This window comes from Spea bombifrons, chromosome 5, assembly GCF_027358695.1.
Source record: "Spea bombifrons isolate aSpeBom1 chromosome 5, aSpeBom1.2.pri, whole genome shotgun sequence".
NCBI classification, from domain to species: domain Eukaryota; kingdom Metazoa; phylum Chordata; class Amphibia; order Anura; family Pelobatidae; genus Spea; species Spea bombifrons.
This window is the reverse complement of record NC_071091.1, coordinates 53465249-53488760: the sequence shown is the minus strand read 5'-3', so window position 1 is coordinate 53488760 and position 23512 is coordinate 53465249. Positions and strand designations below refer to the sequence as shown.

At 36.1% G+C, this 23512-nt stretch overlaps 1 protein-coding gene across 1 annotated transcript in view; it reads left to right on the top strand.

The window, feature by feature from the left end:
- The window catches only part of LOC128496389 (cadherin-6-like), a 93158-nt gene that overhangs the window by 21873 nt on the left and 47773 nt on the right, over positions 1-23512 (top strand). The window contains exon 2 of the mRNA XM_053466000.1: positions 18558-18929. Coding sequence (XP_053321975.1) covers positions 18693-18929 — 237 coding nt within the window. The 5' untranslated portion in view covers positions 18558-18692. The remainder of the gene's footprint in view (positions 1-18557; positions 18930-23512) is intronic.

The following is a 23512-nucleotide window of genomic DNA, read 5'->3' as shown; positions in this document are numbered from 1 at the left end:
TCTGCAGCCACCGACATTTCAACTTAGTGTTAGTATATGACATCATATCCATGTGCGCCACCTTAGGAGGATACGCAGTGCTGGGTAAAGCATGCTATGGAGGCTATTACAGTCATCCATTATGTAAATGGGCTAGCTGAGTAAGTCGTAACTGGCCAGATGTAACAGCAACTTGGAGCCTGGTTATTCAATATGGTGATTTGCTTCTTGCTTTGCAGTACAGATTCTGCCATACCCAATACCCTAGACCGCCTGAGCTAGTATACATTGCTAGAAAACTCAAAGGTAGATTGGTTTTTAGAATCAGTTTCTCTAATTTCTGCAATTTGACATTGCAGCGACATCAGAAAATAAACTACAAGGCAACCTAAAATATTGCCCAGGGCCAATGACTATGTAGGGGCTCTACCATGGCATCCACAAGCAAATTAGGGCTATTGTTACCTAGTTATGACTGTTTTTCTGTGAATTAAGCATAAGTCCGTGCAAGTCCCTAATTTGTTATCTGCCTTAGGTGCCAATCTGTAAATAGGTGCACATATAACAGCAAACCGGTAGATGCTGGAATGAATGTTTAATGGATAAACTAATTTTTTTTCTTCTTTTTTTCCTACAAATTGACCACATAGTAGAGATACTGAAAGATATAACGATACATCAGAGTAATTTGAACTTCAAGTTAAAAATAAACTTTGCATGACAATCTTGCCAAAGAAGTGAAGAGAAAAGAAACATTCTGAAATGTATTCAAATGCAAGTTCAAGCTACCACTGAAAAATAATTAAGAATGTAAATTCTATTATCTTGGCAATAATAGAGCTGAAGGAACAGATAAAAGAATGTATGTTATTTTATAATCTTAGTGAAACAAAACACAGTCATACAAGTCTATTACTCAGGGTGTCAATAATTTAATTAGACTCTGAAATATACACTTTAATTGTTCGAATTTTCAAATGTGTCTTTATAACAAGCTATTCAAAGTGGAAACGTACTCATTTCTGGGAAGAGAAAATGTGCTTCACTTTTTCATCTACATTATATGCATGCCACAAATCATGTTAGGCGCTAAAAGCAATTGTGTATCCGTTTCAGCGGCTGACTGAGGGCCCTGCAGACGTTTTACTCAGCTTAGCAAATGGGAAATACAGATTTTCTATTGTTTTTTGGTGTCCCTTGGCTTGAGAATGTCAGAATTGCTTTAGTTTTTCAATTTAGGGTTATATTACTACTTAAAAAACAAAAAAACAGATACATTTGAAGATATACTGATTCTATTCATTTAGGCGAAACATATTAGGGTTAGGAGCTACCAGATCTTGTTTAAAGGATGTGCAGGCTGGTGCAAGAAGGGCTTGGTGGTAGGAAGGGCTTGGTGGTAGGAGAGACAAAATAGGAACCAGCTGAAAGCATGACTTCTCCTTCAAACACCGGGTCCTTAGGACATGTGTTAAGACGTGTCTGCAGCAGGGCTGGCTCTAATTCATCTGAGGCTTGTGTGTCTCCAGCCAACCTCACTCATTCAAGTTAGCACAACAAAAGGTAAAAAAAAATTGTCAAAATAGGCTTCATTTGAGTATTCCAACATTAGCTGGTATTTTCTTGATGCAAGCTCTTTGTAAAGACTTGTTTTGTAGAATCCCGACCATAGAGTAGAAAATATTGAACCTTTTGCACTCTGGCTTTACACAGGGTGTCATTTGTAAGAATTTATTTGAAGTATTTTGAGGTAGAAATGTTGGTTAATATCTCAAATATAGCTGTGTCCTTTGAGCAGAGTCTAGCAAATTCTACCTCTCAGCTTTATCAATGTGACAATACCAGTGACCCCATAAGCATAATTTTTTCTATATATATGTCACTACATTATCTTATCCTAAATTTCTTTACTGTCTGATGGTCCACAGTGTATAGGGCTAAATGCTATCATCTATTGTAAAAATTCCATCAAATATTGGCAATCTATATAGGTTACTAGATATCTGCATCCTCTTTCTAACGTCTATTCAGCCAAAACCCACACATACGTATCCACACACATGCACACATATACATATACACGTAAAATTTTGGGGTCACTATTTTCATGAAAAAAATAATTTCAAAAGGGGGTTTCTAATGATCAAAACTTAAACTTGGCTGACTGTGCCATTGTTTGGGTTCATTGATGGTGAACCCAAACTTTTGAACAGTAGTGTATATGTACACATACACACACACACATACATACACTATATGGAAAAAAGTATTGGGACACCTGATTAGGCCTGGCTCTCAATCTTGGTTCCAGTTTATACCTAAGGTATTCGATGGGAATGAGGTTATGACTCTGTGAGGAGCAGTCGAGTTATTCCTTCAACCTTACTTTGTGCACTGGGGCACAGTCAAACTGGAATAGAAAAGGGCCTTCCCAAAACTGTCCCCACAAATTTGGAAGCATAGCATTGTCCAAAATGTCTTGGTATGCTAAAGCATTAAGATTTTCCTTCACTGGAAGTAAGGGGCCTAGGCCAATCTCTGAAAAAAAGCCGCATACCATTATTCCTCCTGAACCAATTGGGTCCCGCAATGTGTGACAATCATACTCCCTCACTTACATTGCGCACCGAGAAGTGATGTCATCTCCATACGTGCAGTGTCAGTGAGGGAGTATGATTGTCACACGTCATGGGACCTGATTGAATAGCTACTTTATAGGACAGGTGAACAAAAACAATTTGTGCAGGGTCCTTCAGAATGCCGGGACCATGGATGGACCATTGCTCCGTCTTTAATCTTGTTCTGAATAAAGCTTTATTCACTCGTAAAAGCCATAAATGTTTTGTTAATGGCTTTTATATAAATACGTGTTTGCTGGGTTGGCTGAAATGTGATATGTGAATAGATTTACGGACAATGTATTCATGTTTGCCTTGAATGGGATCATGTGCCCGTGTCTGAGTAATTGAAATTAGGGGCTCTTGTGCCTCTTGGAAGGTTCTGGTAATGCCTGGTAATGTAGCGTGAAAACAAATAATAGTTTCTACGTCTTGTCCTTTAAGTCAACACTGGACAAAAATGACTAAATATCTAAGTGCTAGTTCTAGGTTTATGTCATTAACAGTTAAATAGCCAGAGGCGTGTGTAACCATTTTCACTAAACATTTAACCAAATGATGACAAGATATTCCGACCTATTTCATGATGTATATCTAACTGCATGTTTTGCAGTCCTTAGATTTGCCACAAATAAGCATTGTTTTTTTTCCAATTCCAGCACCACACATTAATTATCTACCATCAAAAACAAGATACAAACAAATGCATACTTTGTAGTATCTGCTTCCACACATCCCAGCAGGCTGATGTCTTATTTAAAGAAACAAGAAAGGAAGGAAGAAAGAAAAAAAAAATACCGAAAGAAACAGCTAAACAGATTACTGTGTGTTCCAAAACAAATTAGGTTCTTAACAGAAAATCTATTCTGGAGCTGAAAAATACCTTAGGCCATAGAGTGTTTCCTGGCACACGAATATGCCTTATGGAGTAGAGTTAAGAAATAATATTATATACCTATATTTCTGTAAACCCTGTAGAAATTCAATCTGGAGCAGGAAATTGCACAAGCGTTAGAATGAGGTTTTTCATATTTTTTTTTTGTCTTTTCTGCTAATTTTCTTGGAGAACAAGATTTGCGCGTAATCTATTTTAAAATAACGGAAGAGATTTCTTGACAATCAATTTCATGTAAGATTATGTTTAACCTTTTTTTCTCTTTTTCACTCACTATGGCTTTTATCCTTTTCGTTCTTCCCTTTCCCTCCTTCTCTCTACGTATTTCATGCTACATTTCGTACTCTGGAGTATATATCAAAAAACTAGTGACCTGTGCAGTTTTTCTAGATCCCTGGTACTAAACCCTTAGCACTTTGTATATGCTCTCTAGTGTAAAATATGTCTTGGTTTCATGAAGCTAAAATGTGATCTTGAGAAAGGGTATTAGGTCTCTGTAAATATTTTACATTGTGCTTCTTTCCTTTCATTCCGGTTGACTTGTTTAATGATTTTCTTAAATATATGTCCATACCGAAAACACTTTCTCAACTCCAGTTGAAGCACTAAAAGGATTTTTCATTCTTATCACCCATCAGTTTTAATGCAGCAAGGGACCCTTTGTTTTTCTGAAAGTAGACTCTCATTTAATTTCAGCCCACTGATTATTTACATAACCACGTGTCATATTTAATCTCTGATACGTGAAATGCCATCTGACAAGCTTTGCTGGCGCTTTCCATCGCTAGGCTGTACTGTAAAGTCAGGAGCTCCCTCAAGTGGACACTTGTTGATCGCAGAATCTTGGCATGCAAACCGCATCCAAAAACATACTACGGTTACAATTAAAAGGGATATGTCGGGGTTGGGCAGAATATACATTCTAGTTGTACCTAGCTTGACTACAAATCATCATCATTGTGATGCTAAAGGACTTCTAGTTGAGTAAAGTCTGATGGTCACACAAACCTGACACCGTGGCTTACTGCATATAGAAATATGTACATTACAGGAACATTATTTAACCTCTTAATGACAAAGCCCTACATGTACGGGCTCAAAATACATTGTTTTCAATAGGTTTAGGGACCGCCCATTGTCCTTAAGGGGTTAATACTGAATGTTGACTGCAAACAGACATCCAGGACACACACTCTCAAGTTATTTATCCTCAAACAAGGACTATTTTGTCCAAATATTAATGTAATGCAATGTCCTCCATTTATTGACACAAAGATTACTTAGCAAAGTCTGTATGGTGTTCCAAACAATCTTCTCATTAATTAAACTTACAGCGATGACACAAATTAATGGCAATCTGTTATGGAGAACAAAAAAAAGGATTTATATATTTTATACTTTAAAGTAACACATAGTTCTGTGTTTTAAAATGTTTGATTTTTATTCTACAAATGTAAGAGCTCATAAACAAGTATCTGATGACCTGGTCTCTAAATCCAGAGTGGTATTAAGTTAACTTCCAAACTTATAGCCGTCAAACATGACGATTGTGAGTTTGGTTTAAATTTGGCATGTGGGGTCCTTTGGGGTTTACCTGCTGCCAAATTTCTACCATGTTGCCCTTACAAACAGAGATGATTTAGTTTGGCAAATCTCAGCACATTCTTTGTGCAAAGTCAGCTACAATGTGCGTGTTTCAGGGTCCTGCTTGAGTCGGCCCTTATCATTCCGAGCTTGGTGGCTAAAACCTTGAAAACATGAACCTTTATTATCAAATTACAAACTATATGCTACATTAGCTCTACCAACTACATTATAGACTCCGTTTGCTTGTATGCATAAGGAGAACATCCACGATAAGGTTTATAAGCCCGTTATGGCTAAATGTGATGTATTTCAATTTTTCATTAATGACCCTGAAAAAAAAATCATTTCAAAGCACATACTAATTCGAGTCTGACTGCAAAATGCTTACAGAAATCAGTTTTTCCACTGATTTATGATTAAATGGGTACAACCAAAAACATGAGGGAAGCTAATGAATGAGAAGATCAGGTTTAGTTTTCCCTTTGTTCCTAATTATCAGAGGAAGCACGCTGTTGATATCAAGGCAGACCAGAAACAAAGTATCGGTAGGAAACTGTGCTCATCAGTTAAACCTGTTTTTTTGTTGTATAGATGGTTGTTTTAATGGTATTCTAGGTCAAAATATAAAATGCTGGTGGTATTATTTAAAATCAGTTAATTAAGGCTTACCTCTGAAATGCTCATTATTTTAGGCAGACATATTAATTTCAAATCAAAACCTGTTTTTTAAGCTCTTCTCGGTTTTTGAGAAATAAGTTAATAAACTATTGCTATAATATATAGAACTATAATATAATCGGGGTTATGTTCTAAGTACAATTCAAAGATCAGGAAAAAAAAAACACTTCTAAAAGTATGCGGTACATGTTTACCCAGTATAAAAATGGTTAATTTTGACTTTTTTGATCCAGCAGAATTATTCTTTGTGTATTCAGAGTAAACTAAAGGGGGTTAACTGAACCATCTCTTGACTCCAGGGGCAGAGGGGCAGCATAGTTTAATAAGGTAGATTTAAAGTCCACTGTGAAACCGATTCATTGAAGATAAATCAATAAACACTGGGGAAGGGAAAGTGCAGATTATTTTGAATTTGGGATTGCCCTAGGTTCAAGTCTTTCGAGATTGTTCTTTTAAGCCATGAACTGGAACACAAATCAAGAGCTCAGGGAATGTAGGACTGACCTGTATGACAAATACTAATAAAGAAAGAAAACTGTTCCAGCATCTCCTAATACAATGAATGAGATTCATACAATTGTTGTAATATGATTCATTTTCAAAATGTCACACTCTTTCATCACAGGTAAAAAAAAACGTAATTTTAATACCTACCTAGAAGAATTTTTCTTAGCTTTGTCTATTTTTCTTAGGAGATTCACATTTCTGAAAAATATTCTCATATAACCTTTTTTTCATTGTATAACTAATGAACATATATACTGGAGGTCCAACCATTTTTATTTCTGGTGCTCTGTTGTGGTAGGTATGGTGTGATGATTATTCATTGCTCATTTGTATCAGGCTGGGGCAACACTTAATGCAGCTGAACACCTAATTCCTATTTATTGGAAGAAAAGCACAGTGGAGGAGCTAGTCAAGCTTTCCATGGACCAGCTGCCAGTCCGTATGGACCACTATGCAGAATTTAAGAGGTTCATGGGTTGACCCGCCCAATAATATATATCCACCCTTACCTCACTTCTGTTACCCCCCATTTCCCACCACGTGTCACTTACTCATTATTTTCTTGATATTATTTCCAATTCTCTCCCTGGGTTCCTAAACCTGCAGGTGTTAGTGTGAAGGTAGGCATGAAGTGTTGGTGTTCCTGCTGGATGCATTCTGTCAATAGAGTATACTATACCATTAAACACCATAATGAACCTGGACGGCTGTCATTCATGCTTGTTCTACTAAGCTGCCTGTGTGGTATATAGGCACCTCTAGTCAGTGCATATAAATGAAACTTACTCTTTATTTTTTATATTGTTGAAATTATCAATAAAAATGTAGTTAATACGCTAGGGGTTTATGGGGCTGTATGCTTGTGAAATCCCTAGCCTGTGCTTCTGGTACTACCCAAATTCTGAAAGATAATATCTAAAAAGAAGAACCCATATTCATGAGCCAGTAGAGAAAAGCCTTAAACACCTTCATAAACTTTCCTCTTTGCATGTAATAAGGAACTAAAATTTGGTAAAGATAAAGATATTTGCTTCACCTTGTAAATACATGGGTAATATTACAAAGCCCTATGGGAAATGACAGCAGGGACCCAGTAACACTATTTTTTGTAGAAATGTACAAAGGGATGCTAGATGAAAGCTAACCTTGGGTTAAATTTATATCTCCATAATGTTGGATGAAAGGCTCCAATTGCTGTGCTTCACGATTCGGCTGGTCATCTTACTGATAGTATATTATGTATGTATATGTATATGTGTGTATATATAAATATATATATAGAAGTACTGGGCATTTAAAAAAAAAATATTTTTTATATATATATATATATATATATATATCACATTTGTGTGTGTGTATGTCTAGGACATTTGGTTTAGGGCAAGTCACAGTCAGCGGATAAAATAGCAGCAGGTTCTGAGATGTGTTTATGATTGAAATGCAAATTGTGCAGACAATGGTCAGGCAATTATTTACTCTACGAGAACTTTGCTTAGCTTTTCATATTGCATTTTCAAACCATAATGGCTTTGCTTCATGGGAAGTGTTTGTGTGTTTTGTTATGCATCTTTAATTATGTGATAATGCCACGCAGTTAATTAAAGTTGAGGAAAAATATACATTAGTGTAAATTGCCCCCCAAAAAGCCCTAATTGCAAAAAGTCTATAAATCGTTTTTTCTTACATGAATTACATGTAATAACCCCCTTTTTTTGCCAGGTTGTTCTGTATATAAAATAGACTCCCAGGGATTGATCTTAAACATATTTGTATATAAACAGCACATCTATTTGAGGACATTTCATGGAATTTATGTCCTTGTATCTAAAATATCTCTTGGCACAGGACACCTGGTTGTATAGTAGTTTGCATCTGTATAAAAAAAATGGATTAAGCTGTAGTCGACGATTAAAATCTTTAGTTAATATTGTTTTGGCCCACTATATAAAAAGATATACAGTTACATACGCTTTTGGGACCTCAGGGCTAAACTTAAGGTTGGGCATAAAGCCTCTAATGATTATGTATTAAGGGCACCTGCATTTGTCAGACAAATTTCAGGAAGTATAATCTCTTCTGACTTCGTGTAGTTGCTTAACCCTGATGTACTCTCTCATTTGACCTTGAGATACCATTTGATTGACGGGTTTCCTCCAATCAAAATGGCTGCCAAAATGTTGCAGGATTTCATGTGGGGGAAATCGGAAATGCTCAGCGTATGGTAGAGGGATTTGTAAGCTGTCCAGCGAGTGCCAGTTTCTTTCATGTATGACTATGTATACATTTTCAATATCCATTGCATAACCAACTCTTTATCCCTATGGAAGCATTCTCCATCCAGGTTTATCACTGGTAAACATCAAGCAATTCAGGTTTGTTTGTTCCTAATTAAAATGCTTGTTATAAAATATCAGACAATCCCAGCTCTCCAATTATTACTAATGTGCATATGCCAACATGTCGTGGCCAAGATGCTTCGGTTCATAATGTGTCTATAAAGATCTGCGAGTAGCATTCAGCATGCAAAATAAAGTCACAATTTTAGAGGTGACCTGCTTCCCAAGTAAAACACCAATAATCTGACCCAAAGAACTATATTTACAAAACAGCATACGCTAATAAAACACCATCTGCTACTTTTTATCATTTTTTTATAACTGGGTTCATTTGGTCACAGATTTCAATCATTTTTAAACCAGGTGTTTATTAGGTATAATAAATATGTATATTGAGATGCAGATAATGCGATGGACAGGGAGAAGGATAGTGGAAAAGACAGAAAAGTATATATTTTTATATCTGTGTATATTCCGCTGCTGTTAAGTATTTACAGTTATTTTTCACTTTAAATTGAATCTATTATAGAGACGTTATGTTCTAATTTTGTAGTGTATTCTTTTGTCATTTTTGAATGCACGACAATCTAGAAGCCAACCTGCCGCCTCGCACATGTTTTGCTTGGTGAGTAGAACCTAGCGCAATATAATCTGTAGATCAATTTCTGACTTCTAAAAGTAATGAATTAAAAAGGCATTCTCAACACTTTCAGCAGATTAGAGTGGTATAACAAATTCTTATTTGTTTTCAAACACAATTAAGTGGTTTAATGGAAAGCTGCGTTGAAGAATGATGAGGAGATGCAAACTGTGTACTCAGCTACACGGTGACCTTAAGGAGACAGCAGGTGTATGTTGAAGGAAAACGATATCCAAACAATATATATGGCTTCATTATTTTTGACAATTGTATAGTTCTTCCATGGCTTTATGTCAGGCATTGAAAGAGGTCGCTACCATTTGCTTATTGACAAAAATAAAAATAAAAGATAATAATAAAATAAAAAGCAATATGGCAGATGTAGCAGGTTTCCATTCTCTGGGATACCTTCCAAGTGTCCCAGTTTTCACAGGACATCCCGAGTCTCATGTAGCTCTGCAGCAGAGACACATGAAGCTGTTCTTCAGGTAAGAGAGTTTGATGGCCATTCCTCTAACCACCACTTCTTCCAGATCCAGTCCTGCTCCCCCCTCAAGCCACATACCCCCGAGAGAGTTGTGCCGATTTAGGCACGTCAAATGTTGCGAGGGTATTATTGCAGGAGGTATTTGTGTGAAATACAATTAATACACTATAATTGTATTTTGAATATCACTTGCTTAATGCTAAAGCACAGATGGCTGATATTCAATCTCCAATCTCTGTATTTGGAAGGGCTGACCTAAGTCTGATTTTCAGGGAACCTGTAAGGTCTAAATTTGCTCTTGCAATCTACTTTTAACCCCTTAATGACAAAGCCCGTACATGTACCGGCTCAAAATGCATTGTTTTCAATGGGTTTAGGGACTGCCCATTGTCCTTAAGGGGTTAAATATATCCACCCAAGAGGTTTGAAAGCTACCTCGTGTAGAAAGTGTGATTAGATCCCTTCTTTTGATCTTTTTACCTGCATTGCGTGTCTCATTAATCTTATATAGAACTTCTCCCTGCACTGGATCACATAGGGGACTAACCATTCAAAATATGTAATAATCAACTGTAAGCAGTGCTTTTTTGTTCTCCCCAATTTTATATGTTACATTCCGAGCAGAACTTGAAGCCACCCTAGCTTCTTGTGTTAATAATTCTGACATTTTGTCCCATGCCCATTTGAACAAAGTATACTTTAATAAATTGAGCTATATGTATGATGAAGTGGTTTCTAATTATTCCATTTAAATGGCCCTTGAAATAATCTAGCGAATTACATAACTGAATACCCTTAAGTTAATAGAAAAGTACTTAAAAAGACTCACACGCACCAAATCTTTAAAGCAGCAGGTAAACTAACATGGCAGTGGGGTATGTGTCCTTAAAGATTTTTCCCACTTCCATTGCCTTATGAGTATATTGAATGTTCTTTTGATGAGCAGGGGGTTTTGTAGCTCCATCAGCACATATCTTTTATTGATCTGCATATGATTGCAACTGGTCTGCATTTTGCTAGGGACTCTTTTAGCACTATGTTATGATATGATGCATATCATGATAGTTAAGGTTGTCTGGAACTATTAAAAGATTACTTAATAACCTCTAATTAAATATAGTCCACCAATATTCATCAATGTTTATTTTAACTATATATATATATATATATATATATCAGGGTTATTTTGAAAATCACACTTTTAAATGTTACAATTATATAAAATTAATTAATAAAAAATTACCATACAAAATTTTTTTTTTACTTTTTTTTATTCAATACTTCTTCAAAGGGTCACCATTATTGAAATGCAATAATGCCTATAGAGGTATACACAGTACCCTCTTTATCTTTTAGGGATTTTTTTCCCTCTGGCATTTCAATGGTTAAATCGAGCAGAGTGTTTTGATCATTGGGTAAACTTCTTCAAATTATATAGAATGCGATTTAAACCAGCGTAGAAAAGGAGTTATTTGTCTTTATAGTACAAAGCAGTGAAACAGCCGTTATCACTCCGCAACTACACATTAACTGTCACTCAAAGTAATGGAGTATAATTTATGATGGCAGCTACGCTACATTAATGAATCTCTCCCCAACAGCAACTCTTTCAGAGACACCTTAAATTAGAGTCTATGGGCATGAAGAATCCCGATAGAAGATGAGGATTTTCATTATCAAACAAGAGCAAACTAGGAAAATGATTAGATAGACTGACTGTTGGTTATCACGTCTTAATAACATGGACACAGAAGTATTGCATTAGCGGAACTTCCCATAATCCTCAGAGGTATCTAACCCATTATTAGTAGACTCTTTTGCTGCTTATTAAATGGCTTCTTAGCATGGGTTTTTTGACTGCTTTAAAAATAGGCAGACCGAAATGGAAAGCCATAACGATATGTTGGATGTGGAAAAAGAAACAGATCATTCATCTGCCAAGGGGCATCACTCAAAATAAATTGTGCCTAACATTTCAAGTCACAGCTTTCGATGTTTTGTGCTATAACATGAATTTCCAACAAATAAAAGTTGATTTGCTTCATAAAATGTTTGAGTTTATAGCTAAAAAAAAAACCAAGACAAATTAAAATGGAACCTGGGAATGCTAATTTAAGTGATCAAATGGCATATTTAATTGATTCAGACAATGGAAAAAAGGCAAAAGAACACCTTTAGAAATGTCTTCTCAACTTTCACCAGATTTCTTTATAATTCTCTATATTTAATATACTACTGGAGTAGCCCAGCCCTGGTATAGGTTTTGAAAGATAACACGAGTGGCAAATAATAGAGATTATGTAAAAAGCGTAGCTAAGGAGCCCACTTCTAAATGTGTCACACTCACCAAAGCAAAGATGTCCCCATGAATTGGTCTTCACAATTGAAATACTGTGTATGAATGCAGGGAATGTTTATAAAGCTGGATTCTGGTTCAAAGTTTAGAGGAGAAGACTTACCACCCTGGCAGGTGGCAAAATGGTCCACCCAGGAGGTCATTCTGTTGGTTGTTTATTGATAAGTCCTCTTTAAAATTACATCTGAATCATTTTTGTACTCAACTTTTCATCTTTGTACTCTCAAGAATTGTATCTTTAGCTGACAGTGAAATTGGGAAGGTGATTTTATACTTCTTTGACAGTTTTCACTTGGCTTTCTTATGGGAAAATCATTTTCCATGACAGCGGGACAGGGTTCCTGTTTGCTGTATCAATGCCATTTAGGGCATGTTAACTAATTTCTCTACATATATCACAGTTATTGAGTTTCCATAACAAAAAACCCCAATCTTATTCTTGTTTTTAAAAATTGTTCCTTGTTTGATAGCAAAATGTTAAGCGGTAGAAGTCCTTACAAAATCATTTATACATTTTGACCCTCCCTTAACACTTTGTTATTGTCTATACTTGTCATTCCATAAAATGTGTCTAAATCCAGTAAATTTCTTTTTTTTTCATCCCCCCCCCTGGGGTGTTTTCCCTGCTTGAACTACAGTATGTCCCTCCAGGAAGAGCCAACTAATGGAACTCCAGATGTAATGGACTATGTCTTTCATTATCCTCGTTAAACCCTCATCAATACATGACTTTTTGGGCCGTTAAGGGAACTTTAGGCCACAGCAGCTAGAATGCCAAAGACTGCCTACCTACCGGAGTTATGCCTATGAAATAAATTACCAGTTCACTGTATTAGTTATGTCAAAGATCTCATATGAGCTAATTAGAATACATTTTGTTATAAAGGGACTGGTTTCATTGTGTTTTTCTTAATAGGCTTCCAGAGACCAGTAAAATATTTCTAAAAGTGATTTTTCTGTACTGTAAAACAAGTGAAATGTTGATTAATGTTATTACGGCTATAAGAACATGGAATTTGACTTCTGGAGTAAGTAATCCCCGATTGCTCTTTGTTCAGTATTTTCAGGTAACTTAAGTGTAACATTTGAAATTATTGTAGGCATGGTGTTTTAAGTGCAAAGCACACGCAGTGGCTAAAAACTTAACGTTCAAAAGTTTGGGGTCACTTAGCTGTTTTTCCATGGAAAACAAGGGAATTTCTAGCTGTGTAAACAGAATTGCAAAGTGGTTTTCTAATGATCCATTAGTCTTTCAAACTTAAACTTAGGTTAACTAACACAGCGTGCCATTGTTGGTTGCTGTTTAAGGGCTTTTGTACGCCTAGAAAGATATTCCATAAAAAAAATCATTCATTTACATAATGAAGAATCTCCACACTGTATCTCTGATCCATTTTATGTTATTAAATGGACAGAATTTGCTTTCCTTTCACATACAAGGGGAGGCTTTTAAGTGATCCCAAATTATTAAATGGTATGTATTTGCTTTCTCCTCATGTAGAAGAATGGAATGCATGTGTACTAAAACAAGCTAACCTGGTACTTTCACCTTTTGTATGACTACTCTTCTTTTAAAGCTTAGATTTAATAGATATTTCCCATACGAAAGAACACTGTTATTTAGAGGCATCATACTAAATTTATAAATAAAAAGCTTATACAATTACTTTTTTCAAAAGATAATGCAGAATGCAACAAATGTGCTCTTAACTAATAATTTGACTTAATCATAATTGATTGAAGAATACAAAATTATAACCTGTGTCCTTGTGCCAGCAACACACAGGCAACGAAAATGCCAATATCATGAAGCAAAATAAAAGATGTTTTACAAAAGTAAGTTTGGTTTTACTAAAGTTGTTGGCAATAATCAGTACTGTGCTCGTTGCCTGCATAAAATAATAATGGTGGCTTAAACTTCGCATTATTATTCTTAGTTTTCTTTTTTACTCAATGTGATGGAAACAAAATTTAAAATGAAAAAAAAAAATACTAAACATTCTTTCTCCAGACCACAATTTATTTTTTATTATATTGAGCAACCCTGTACCATATTTGTTGATTTTATATATATATATATATATATTTATATATACATTTATATATATATATATATATATATATATATATATAATGTTTGTATTGTTTCCTTTGTCATAGATGTAATTGATTGAGGAAAGCAAAGTTTTTCGAAAATCAGCATGACACAAAGCAACTTGGCCACACATGGTCTCCAGCTATTCCCTTGCCCAATGAGCCATTTCATACAAAAATATATATTTGCCATCGCATTTGTATAATCACACAATCTGCAGAATGAAAAGAAAATAGCCATTTTACTTTATGGTTTTTGTGTATTCAAGCATGAACCTTTTAGATGCTTTCTTACATCAGTTATTTTGTAGACTGTACAATATAACTTCTGTTTTGCGAGTGGTGTTTCCATTGTGCATTGCAATGAGAATGTCTCAAGGCATCTTTGGAATTCAGATACTCATCAGAAAACAACCAAAAGTATGATTCTCAAACATTAATTCTGCTTTGACCCTCAGAGTCGTGGGTTTTAGGGAACAGAGACAGCTGTTAATTCCTGTCAAATCAAGATTGTATGTCATATCCCCATAGCATCACCGAGTTCAGATTACAACTACTTAAAGATGCATTACATCTTATAAAACATTTAATCAAACCTTACCTTTGTTAAACGTAACACTTCTCCTATTTGTGTGTGGTGGATTTTAAGGAAAATGCAAAAAAAAACTCACCTTGCTGCCCACTATACCTTGGCTCTGTTGCTAATTGTGCCAAACGTGACATAAGTTCCTCACTTCTATCATATAGCAACAGTAAAAATGTTACTGTTAACATAGGTGAGGTTTAAGTGAATACACGTGTTTTATTTCTATATTTTTATTTATAAATACATTTTCTGCTGTTTATATACGTTATTGTGATTTTCAGGGTTGCAGAAGGCTGTCAATGTTACATGTCTTTCCAAAACATCCAATATGAACAGAAAAGCGTAAATATGATACCTGACTAAAGTAGCAAACTAAAGAGCAATCATAGATAAACATAATAGAACTTAACCCAAGATGGCTTGGCTCTTACAGGACCATGGTCAACCTGTGGAGGACTGTGCTAGGAACACCTGAGATCTTCTAATCCCAGGACAGGACAGTGAGTCCACCAGGGACACCTCTCAATGGGGAAGGCCAGCACTTAGCGATCTCTGCCGATGTAGAACAAGTTATCAGGGCTATGACTTCAACAGGGCAAGAAGGACAGCTTTTTCAGTGACTGCAAGGGCAGAGACAGTCTTGAGCTGCCTCTACGCAATGCACCTCCACCCCCTTGTTTTTCCATTCACTTCTGGAACCAGATGTGATACCAATCACCAAGATTAAAGCTCTGCAGTGAAACTAACTCCTGCACTACCCAAGATATTCAAGCCTTACTATCCACTACCCAAACTAACTCTTTTATTAATGCTTAACTTCCAGCTAATTATAATGTCCTTGGTTCCAAGAGGAGATGCCAGGAGAGCAAAGAGGGTCGCTCAGGGAGATGATGGCCTGTTTTTTCTTCTTCGTAGTTCTGTTTTTTTTTTTGGCACTTGCCCATATCGCCTTTTTGTGCGTTGATTGTGTGTGGGGTAAAGAGGTAGCTGTAAAGAAAACCAGAGGCTTTTAGTGCACCCATTATAATAGCGTAACCTAATGATCCAAAGAATCTGGATATATTCCTATTTAATGTAGGTCTCTAATCTACATGGGGCTCCAACACTGCACACTCATTCATTTTCATTGCAGAGATATTAATATTGATTTTTCATATTCCTGCTATTGTATATTTAGCAGTGTGTTAACAGTACCTGCAAGTGAATGGGACAAGTAAATTAACAAGATTTATTAACCTATAAAGTGCTTGAATTTATAATTGAGCCAGTGTTCCTGAAATGGTTTATATATAATTATTGCTCAATAACTTTACAGCGAAATGAACAGAGTTGAGCTTTCAGCACACTTCTTTCATACCGATTTGATTAGGAATATAAATATAATGTTATTTCCCATATCTCGCCTTAGTGTGGACCAGTAGTTAATTAGAAATGCGCAGTCTGCCTCTTTTAACTTAAATAAGTTTAGTACATTGTGTAACGGTAACCGTATGTTTGCGTTTTTAAGCAAGAGCCTTTGACCGCTAAGGCTTTTATATTCTTCAGCCACGGCTGTTTTAACTGTTTTAACCCCTTAAGGACAACCAATTAATGACAATGCAGTGTGACCCCATACACGGCTTTTTCGTGAAGGGGTTAAATAAATTAACACCATAAGAGTTGATACATGGGATTACTCTTGCATTTATTACAGGTTGTTAAGATAAGATAGTCACAACAACAAAGGATGATAGGTATTGTAGTCCAACGACAACCTTTAATGTCATTGCAATTAGATGGTAAATAGAGTGGCAATGATGCCATCACAATTCAACGCCGCAAGTAGCTTGTATTAGTAATTAGATTGTTATCATTTTCTCTATAAAATGCTAATGCATATTTTTTCCTTTTATTTTTTTTCATAGCATATTATATTGCAGCCCCCTTCGTTGTCTAAACAAAGCAAGCAGGCCACTTGAATATGTTTCAAGATAGTTTGTAAATGGACATTAAGGAGCAGTAACAATAATGCGAGTAACTAATTATAAAGCTTGCTGTAGTTGGCAGAAAGCGGTAGCTGATTAGTTGCATCCTAATGAAATAAAAAGCAGATGTTTTCTTGGGAACTGCTTAACTACATGTTTCTGTGCTGGAAATACAAGCACGGTTGCAGTGGCTTCTGTCATAGCCATTAATTGGTAGCGTCTAATAGGACTGTGCGCGGTTCCTGTGGATACGGTAACCCCTGTGTACTGTCTCATTTTCCAATCGCTTGGGCAGGCACTTGACACTCTTTACCTTTGCCAGCATTAAATTGCAAGGTTGTTTAAAAGCTGAGGCCACATGTCACAGCGGTGCCTGCACATAAATAGGGTACCTAGAAAAAGTAAGTTTAATTAGTTCTTATAAATTACTGCTTTGTGGGAGTGTGTTAAAAGGGTTTTATTATATATATATATATATATATATATATATGATCGTTACACAGTGTAGTATGTGTGTGTATATTCTATATGTATATATCATGTATATATATATATATTTTAAACAGCAGTGTCAGTGTTGACTGCTGCACTTATTGTATATCCACACACACCCTATATTATATATAGTACATATACAGTATGTGTGTATAAATGTATATGTATATATAGTATATATATAATTTGCGTGTGTTTGAGCGCGACAGCTAGCACTGTAACTATGGCTCTAGCATGCGCGATATGGCTTACTGATTTACTAGTGCATGCAGATCGTACTGTCTTCTTTTTCCTGTAATTGCACCTAGGAGAATAGAACGGCATGTATTAATGTCATGGTGCTTCTAATAGGGCAGAGAGAGTGAGGATGCGATGGCAACACAAGGAGAAGAGTGGAAGATTGCAGTGCTGTAGACAATCACACGTTTCAGGTCTTCCAACTTTGGCAGATTTCGGATGACCCTGCAGCTGGGTGACAGGTTGAAAACCATGATTATTAGTGCAACTGGAATGCGGGGATCCTTTACATTCTACATCTAGAGACTTTTCGATTATTTTATATAATGCTAACTTTCTGTATGGATTCGGTCTTGTTCTAGTAATACATTAAATAATGTAGAAACGTACGAGTCCAGAGCTGGCAGGTGATTCATTACTAAAATTGAGTGGTTGAATATTATTCTATTTGTAAAAAATGTAGAGGCATTGATCAACCTGGTTATTTCACTTGTGTAGTTACCGTGGATTTTCACAATGTTCTATACCATAAAAAGAAGGTTAAGATTTTTAAATACGCCTTATAACACCCAGACTGGTGAATGTTTAATACTATAAAGCAGCTCCTTAGCGTGTTGCTATTCTGCCCTGAAGGGCTGGCAGGAACATAAAGGCAACATATGCCCCAGCATCCATTAATTTTAAGTCAACAGCGTCTGTATATGCTTTTCCTTAATTAGTTCTAAAACTCTAATGGGGCCTTCACATTTTTGAAAGTGCTAAAAAATAAAAATTGCTGATAACTTCTCATTAAATTGACACAGACAGGCTCCAACAAAACTTCTTTATATCACAAGTGCCAATTATTTTCTTTTACAAGTACTAACAGACTCCACGCTGTAAAATTATCCCTAATACCCAGAGATACATCACAAAATGAGACTATACATCAGACTGTGGCTCAGAGGAATTTTTACCATTACAAGCTATGAGTTCCATAAAATCAACTGGTACGGCGCAACATCAATCCAACGTCTAATTTTATTTTAACAGTGTTTCTGTGTCAAAGGTTTGTTTTTCTTATTATTGGGTGACAACGTTCTCCTTTGAATTTTTTAGCAGATACCAACTGAATGGCTGGAATCTGGAAATGGACCTAAACTGATGCCACCACCACTGGAGAAACACAGTTTGTGAATTAAAAAGAACGATCCGCACATACATGAGTCGTGGTCAACATTTTCTAACTACACCATGAGGACTTTCGGATTTTGGCTATTGCTTTTGGTCTGGGTTAATCATTCCCAGAGAGGCTTTGCAACTCCACTGCCGGAAAGGACTACTACCAGCACCCAACCCATAACAGAGGAGGACCATCAAATCCCAGACCAAAATGAAATGGAGAAGAGCCGATCAAAAAGAAGCTGGATGTGGAATCAATTTTTCCTTCTTGAAGAATATACTGGTTCTGATTACCAGTACGTTGGCAAGGTAAGGTTTCTAAAGGATGTATCTGCCAAATTGTATGTAAGCAATTATCTCATGTAAAGTATGGAGAATCTATAAGTAGTAGTAACTAATACTAAGCTGTGCAATTTTGTTAACCCGAAAATACAATTTTGCCATTAGATTTTTGGTGCTGGTGCACAGAATATGTCTATTACATATCGTATCCTCTGGAGTTATAGTTGTATTTCATTTCACTTTGAACTCACACCTGGAAAACTTAAAAAAAAATTGTAATGGACAGTGGTTTATAAACATATTGTTATTGATCATGTGGTTTTTACAGGCGCCACCTCAAATCAAAAAAACATTATATGTCGTACTGTACAGTATAATGCGTTATGGAAGATATAACACATGGGGCTCAATTCAGTTACCGTTAAATATAACAGAAGTGAAAACCTTGTTAAATTAAGACTATTTAGAGCTGAGTTGATACAACCCCACCTAAGCAGTTCAGTGGGGTGTGCAAACTTTTAGTACATTTTAAGCTGATGACTTTTTAGGCATGTTATTCAGCATTAACCCCTTAATGACAAAGCCTGTACATGTACGGGCTCAAAATGCATTGTTTTCAATGGGTTTAGGGACCGCCCATTGTCCTTAAGGGGTTAAATGGTAAAGCAATCAAGGGCACATACACAGGGCCAAAATGGCCCTTCTTGCCAGAAAAATGTAATAGTGAAGTAGGCAAGCCGAAATGTTTGTATTCCCCCTCAATTTACTTTAGTAAATAAATCCTATTGATCTTGCATGTATGCGGAGGCTTGAAGCATATACATTCCTAACAGGGCGCTGTGCTCAGTTTGCTGTGAAAGACATTGATGTCCTTCAGCTGTTCTGCTAGCTTGTGCCTAAAAGGAAAATGGGGTTGCCAACCCTGTGTTTCTGTGATGAAAATCACTGTTATTGGGATTTAAGTGCCTTGGCCACTGAGTCATCCATGTCTCTTGAAGACAAGCAGTGAGTCAGTATACAATCAGCCAAGCACACACAGGCTAAGGCTTACTTATTGTATTGTCGTGATTGCATGTTTTGCTTAGTTGCCTCAATGGAATTAAATTTGCACCTAGCACCTAGTGTTTCACTTGCTGGCTCTATACATGGCCAATCTTTGTGGCCAGAAACTGTCTCAATAGAGTCGGGTCATGTGTCCAGCAGCTGCTTTTCTTATTGGCTGGCAGCAGCTCAGTGGAGTCACGTGGCGCGACATCATGTGATCCGACAGTGGAAGCCTGGTAGGTCCTGGCTCATGTTTTGCGGCTGCATCTGCAGGAAATTGGCAGAGCCTGCCCATAAAATAAAAGCAATAAATGAGTCTGTGCCATAAAGGCGCTGTTTGTGGATTCAGATGAAAACGTTAATCACGGTCATCATTATCAAATCTCATTTTCTGTTTTTTTGGCAGAGTCTACCACACGTCTAAAATAAAAATAACTGTTTTTAGAAATGCATTTTGCATACAAAATGCATTAATAGCGGGTGTGTTTTTTCTCCATGACTCTTTTCTATATAAATAATGATGATAGCCCATGCAAGGAGCCAAAAATTCAGCAATCATGTAGGAATAAGATAACCGATGCATCCAACAATCAGTATTTTGGGTGAGGCAGCAAATAAAATATATATCATATACCAGCAAGATGATAGCTTCCACATGCACTACAACAGAAAGTTAGATTTTTAAATATTAACACAATTGACGATCATGTTGTGTAATATGTATATAAGAACTAAGACTAGGGATCATTTGGAATGAGACATGAGCACAAAAAGGAAAGAGAGCTAGAAGATTCCGTGTACTTATTAAAAGACCATTGTTGAATAATGGAGAGGGAAGAGAAAAAGAGGGTAGACAGTAGGGAACACGAAGTAGACATGGAGGACGTGAGTCAGACTGGTGTTAAAGTTAAATGCATAGTGACAATGCTTAGTAATTTTGCTTGTAACTTCCAACATTACCCCATCATTCATCTAACTGAACAAGAGGGCCCTGGAGCAAGGCATAATAAGTAGTCTGACATAGGATCAAACATGAAAAAACTGTTCTAAAACGAGCACAGAATGGGATCAGGTTCTTGCAGGCAGATAAGTAGTTATGCTCCTTACAGACAATAATAGCTTTCTTTGTAAAATCCTGTATTTTTCATCTTTTTTTTTTTTTTACTTCTCCATTTATTTCTTAAGACATTCATTTTTAAAAATAACCAATTCTTAAAATAAACACAGGTCCTTTAATGCGTTGCACATGGATTTCACAAACCCACAGAGTCACAAAGTTTTACAAACCAAGCGAATTGAGTTCCCAGGATAAAGGCTGTTGTTATGCTAACTGTACTAGTTTCCATTGGGTGTACGTAATATAGATTCAAAGGGCTTAAAACGTATATATGTACTTGTATTAGATGTTACAAATATGTATTAATATCATTTAAATTGTTTCTGGCGATTCTATAGAGGTATTACAAGGATGGTGGATGCAAACGGTGCAGAAGCTCTGTAAGCCCTTCCAGGTAATGACGTTGAAGGCATCAGGATATTTTAGACCTGACAGTTGAATGCCAATAAAAAATACAATCAGGAGTTCCTGAAACCCTTAGTGAACATTTTTGAAAGTGCCTTTAAACATAATTCTAATTTCTAAAGAGAATAAGTGACCTGCCGAGAACATCTGGTCTGATTGAGTCAAATCATTGACGAGGTCCCATCATGACACCTTTACCCTTCCTCACTTGGTGAGAAACGTATGCACAGAAATCTCAAAAATCTAAAAAGATACATAAAAGAAAATTTATCCGTTCCCATTAAATTTTATTTCTAAACCAATGAATAATATATTTACAGTTGTATTGAGACTGCTATTTCACCATTATAAATATTTAGAGGAAGCTTGTTGCCAGCCGCACTGCTGAATTTGGATCTTAGATAAAAGCTGACGGACGCAAAACACCACATCATATATTTAAGCTCTTTTACCATAGTAACGGAGAGACAATTCCTTGATAAACTGCAGAACTGACAAGGCCTTGGATTTCTTCCTGTAAAAAGCCGTCTGAAACACATTAGACAGAATGGGACATAAACGGTTAATTTTCAAGGAGAAATTAAAAAAAAATAAGTTAGGATTTAAGATCCTTTTTTTTATCAGATGGCAAGACATAAATGTATCATTAATTCAAGACTTTCAAGGCAATCACTTTTTAGCACATGTAAGAAAGTGATTGAGTGTAAATCACGAGAGAGAAAGTGTCCATATCAAGATAAAATGCAGCCTGAGGTCTGAGAATTTCTAGGTGCAAAAATGACAATTTACAAAGTGCAGTATGGTTTTAAAGGGAAAGTCTCCTGGAGAAAAAATATTTTCCGTTGAGCCTTAAATACAGTGCTGTACATAGTAAGCTAGTTTAGAATTAATGAAAACTTTGCCCCCCCCAATAAACTTTTGTCCTGAAGGCTGCCGTTGTCGGGAGGCATGTGATATTTTGGGGGACTTGCTCAAACAGCACATTAAAATTATTCTTTATGGCAATGCCAATAAAGCCCTGTTTATCTACTTAATTTCCGCTTGTAAACAATGTGAGTTAAACGATCTGATTAAAAGTAGAAGTAAGGGGCAGGCAGCATTCCATAACGGATTGCTTCTTTCCATGCAACAAAATGCAGACATCGAAAATCCGTAGAAAGAGGGAAAACATTCAGATCAGAGGGATCGTTTCTTAAATTCTCTCCTCTGCCATACTAAAACCACTTTCCCCAATATTACATATATTTTCCTATGAAATATGCATCTTTTAAATAAAATATTATCTTTACTCGATCAAAAAAGCAGACCCATTCAATAAGATCTGTGTAGAATTTTTTTTTTTTTATTTTCCTACCGACATTTCATTTTTTTTTCTCTTTTAGACAAAATACTTTCTAAAGAGCAAAGTGAACATTATGTGTCAGTCGCTTTGTATCTCTTGTAGGTCTTTCAATTCCAAAGCACAGCAACGCAGAAAAATCATGTTTGACTTTTTTTTTGTCTCATTGCTTCTTTCTCTGTTTCTGACAGTTATTTGTGTTCTGAACGCAGTTTTCACTATCACGATATTGAAAAATAGAAATGACTACACGCAGAGCATTTTAGCTCTACCCTGTGAGGTGCACACCACAAATAAATGTTAGAAGGAATAGATAACTGTTACAACAATCCAGAAGGTCCTATTATCTGTCCAGGCAAGACCATAACTGGAACATTGGCCTCTACTCACTTACAGTACTCAGTGTCACTCCTAGAAGTAATAATGTCTACTTCTACAAGACAACTCATTCCAGAAGTCCTACATAGTGACGTATATTGTAATGCCAATTTCAACACTAGGCTACAAGGAAGTAATATCGTTTACAGTCATGGCTTCGGAACATATATTGCTTTTACTTGAATATTCAACTGCTTTTTAAAATAACCTGTCATGTTTGGTGCATTCTGTTGCGATGCAAGGAGGCCGCGGCTTTGAAATTAATTAAAATATTTCTGAACTGACAAACACAGCAAATTGAACGATGAAATGATATGGATAAGGTGT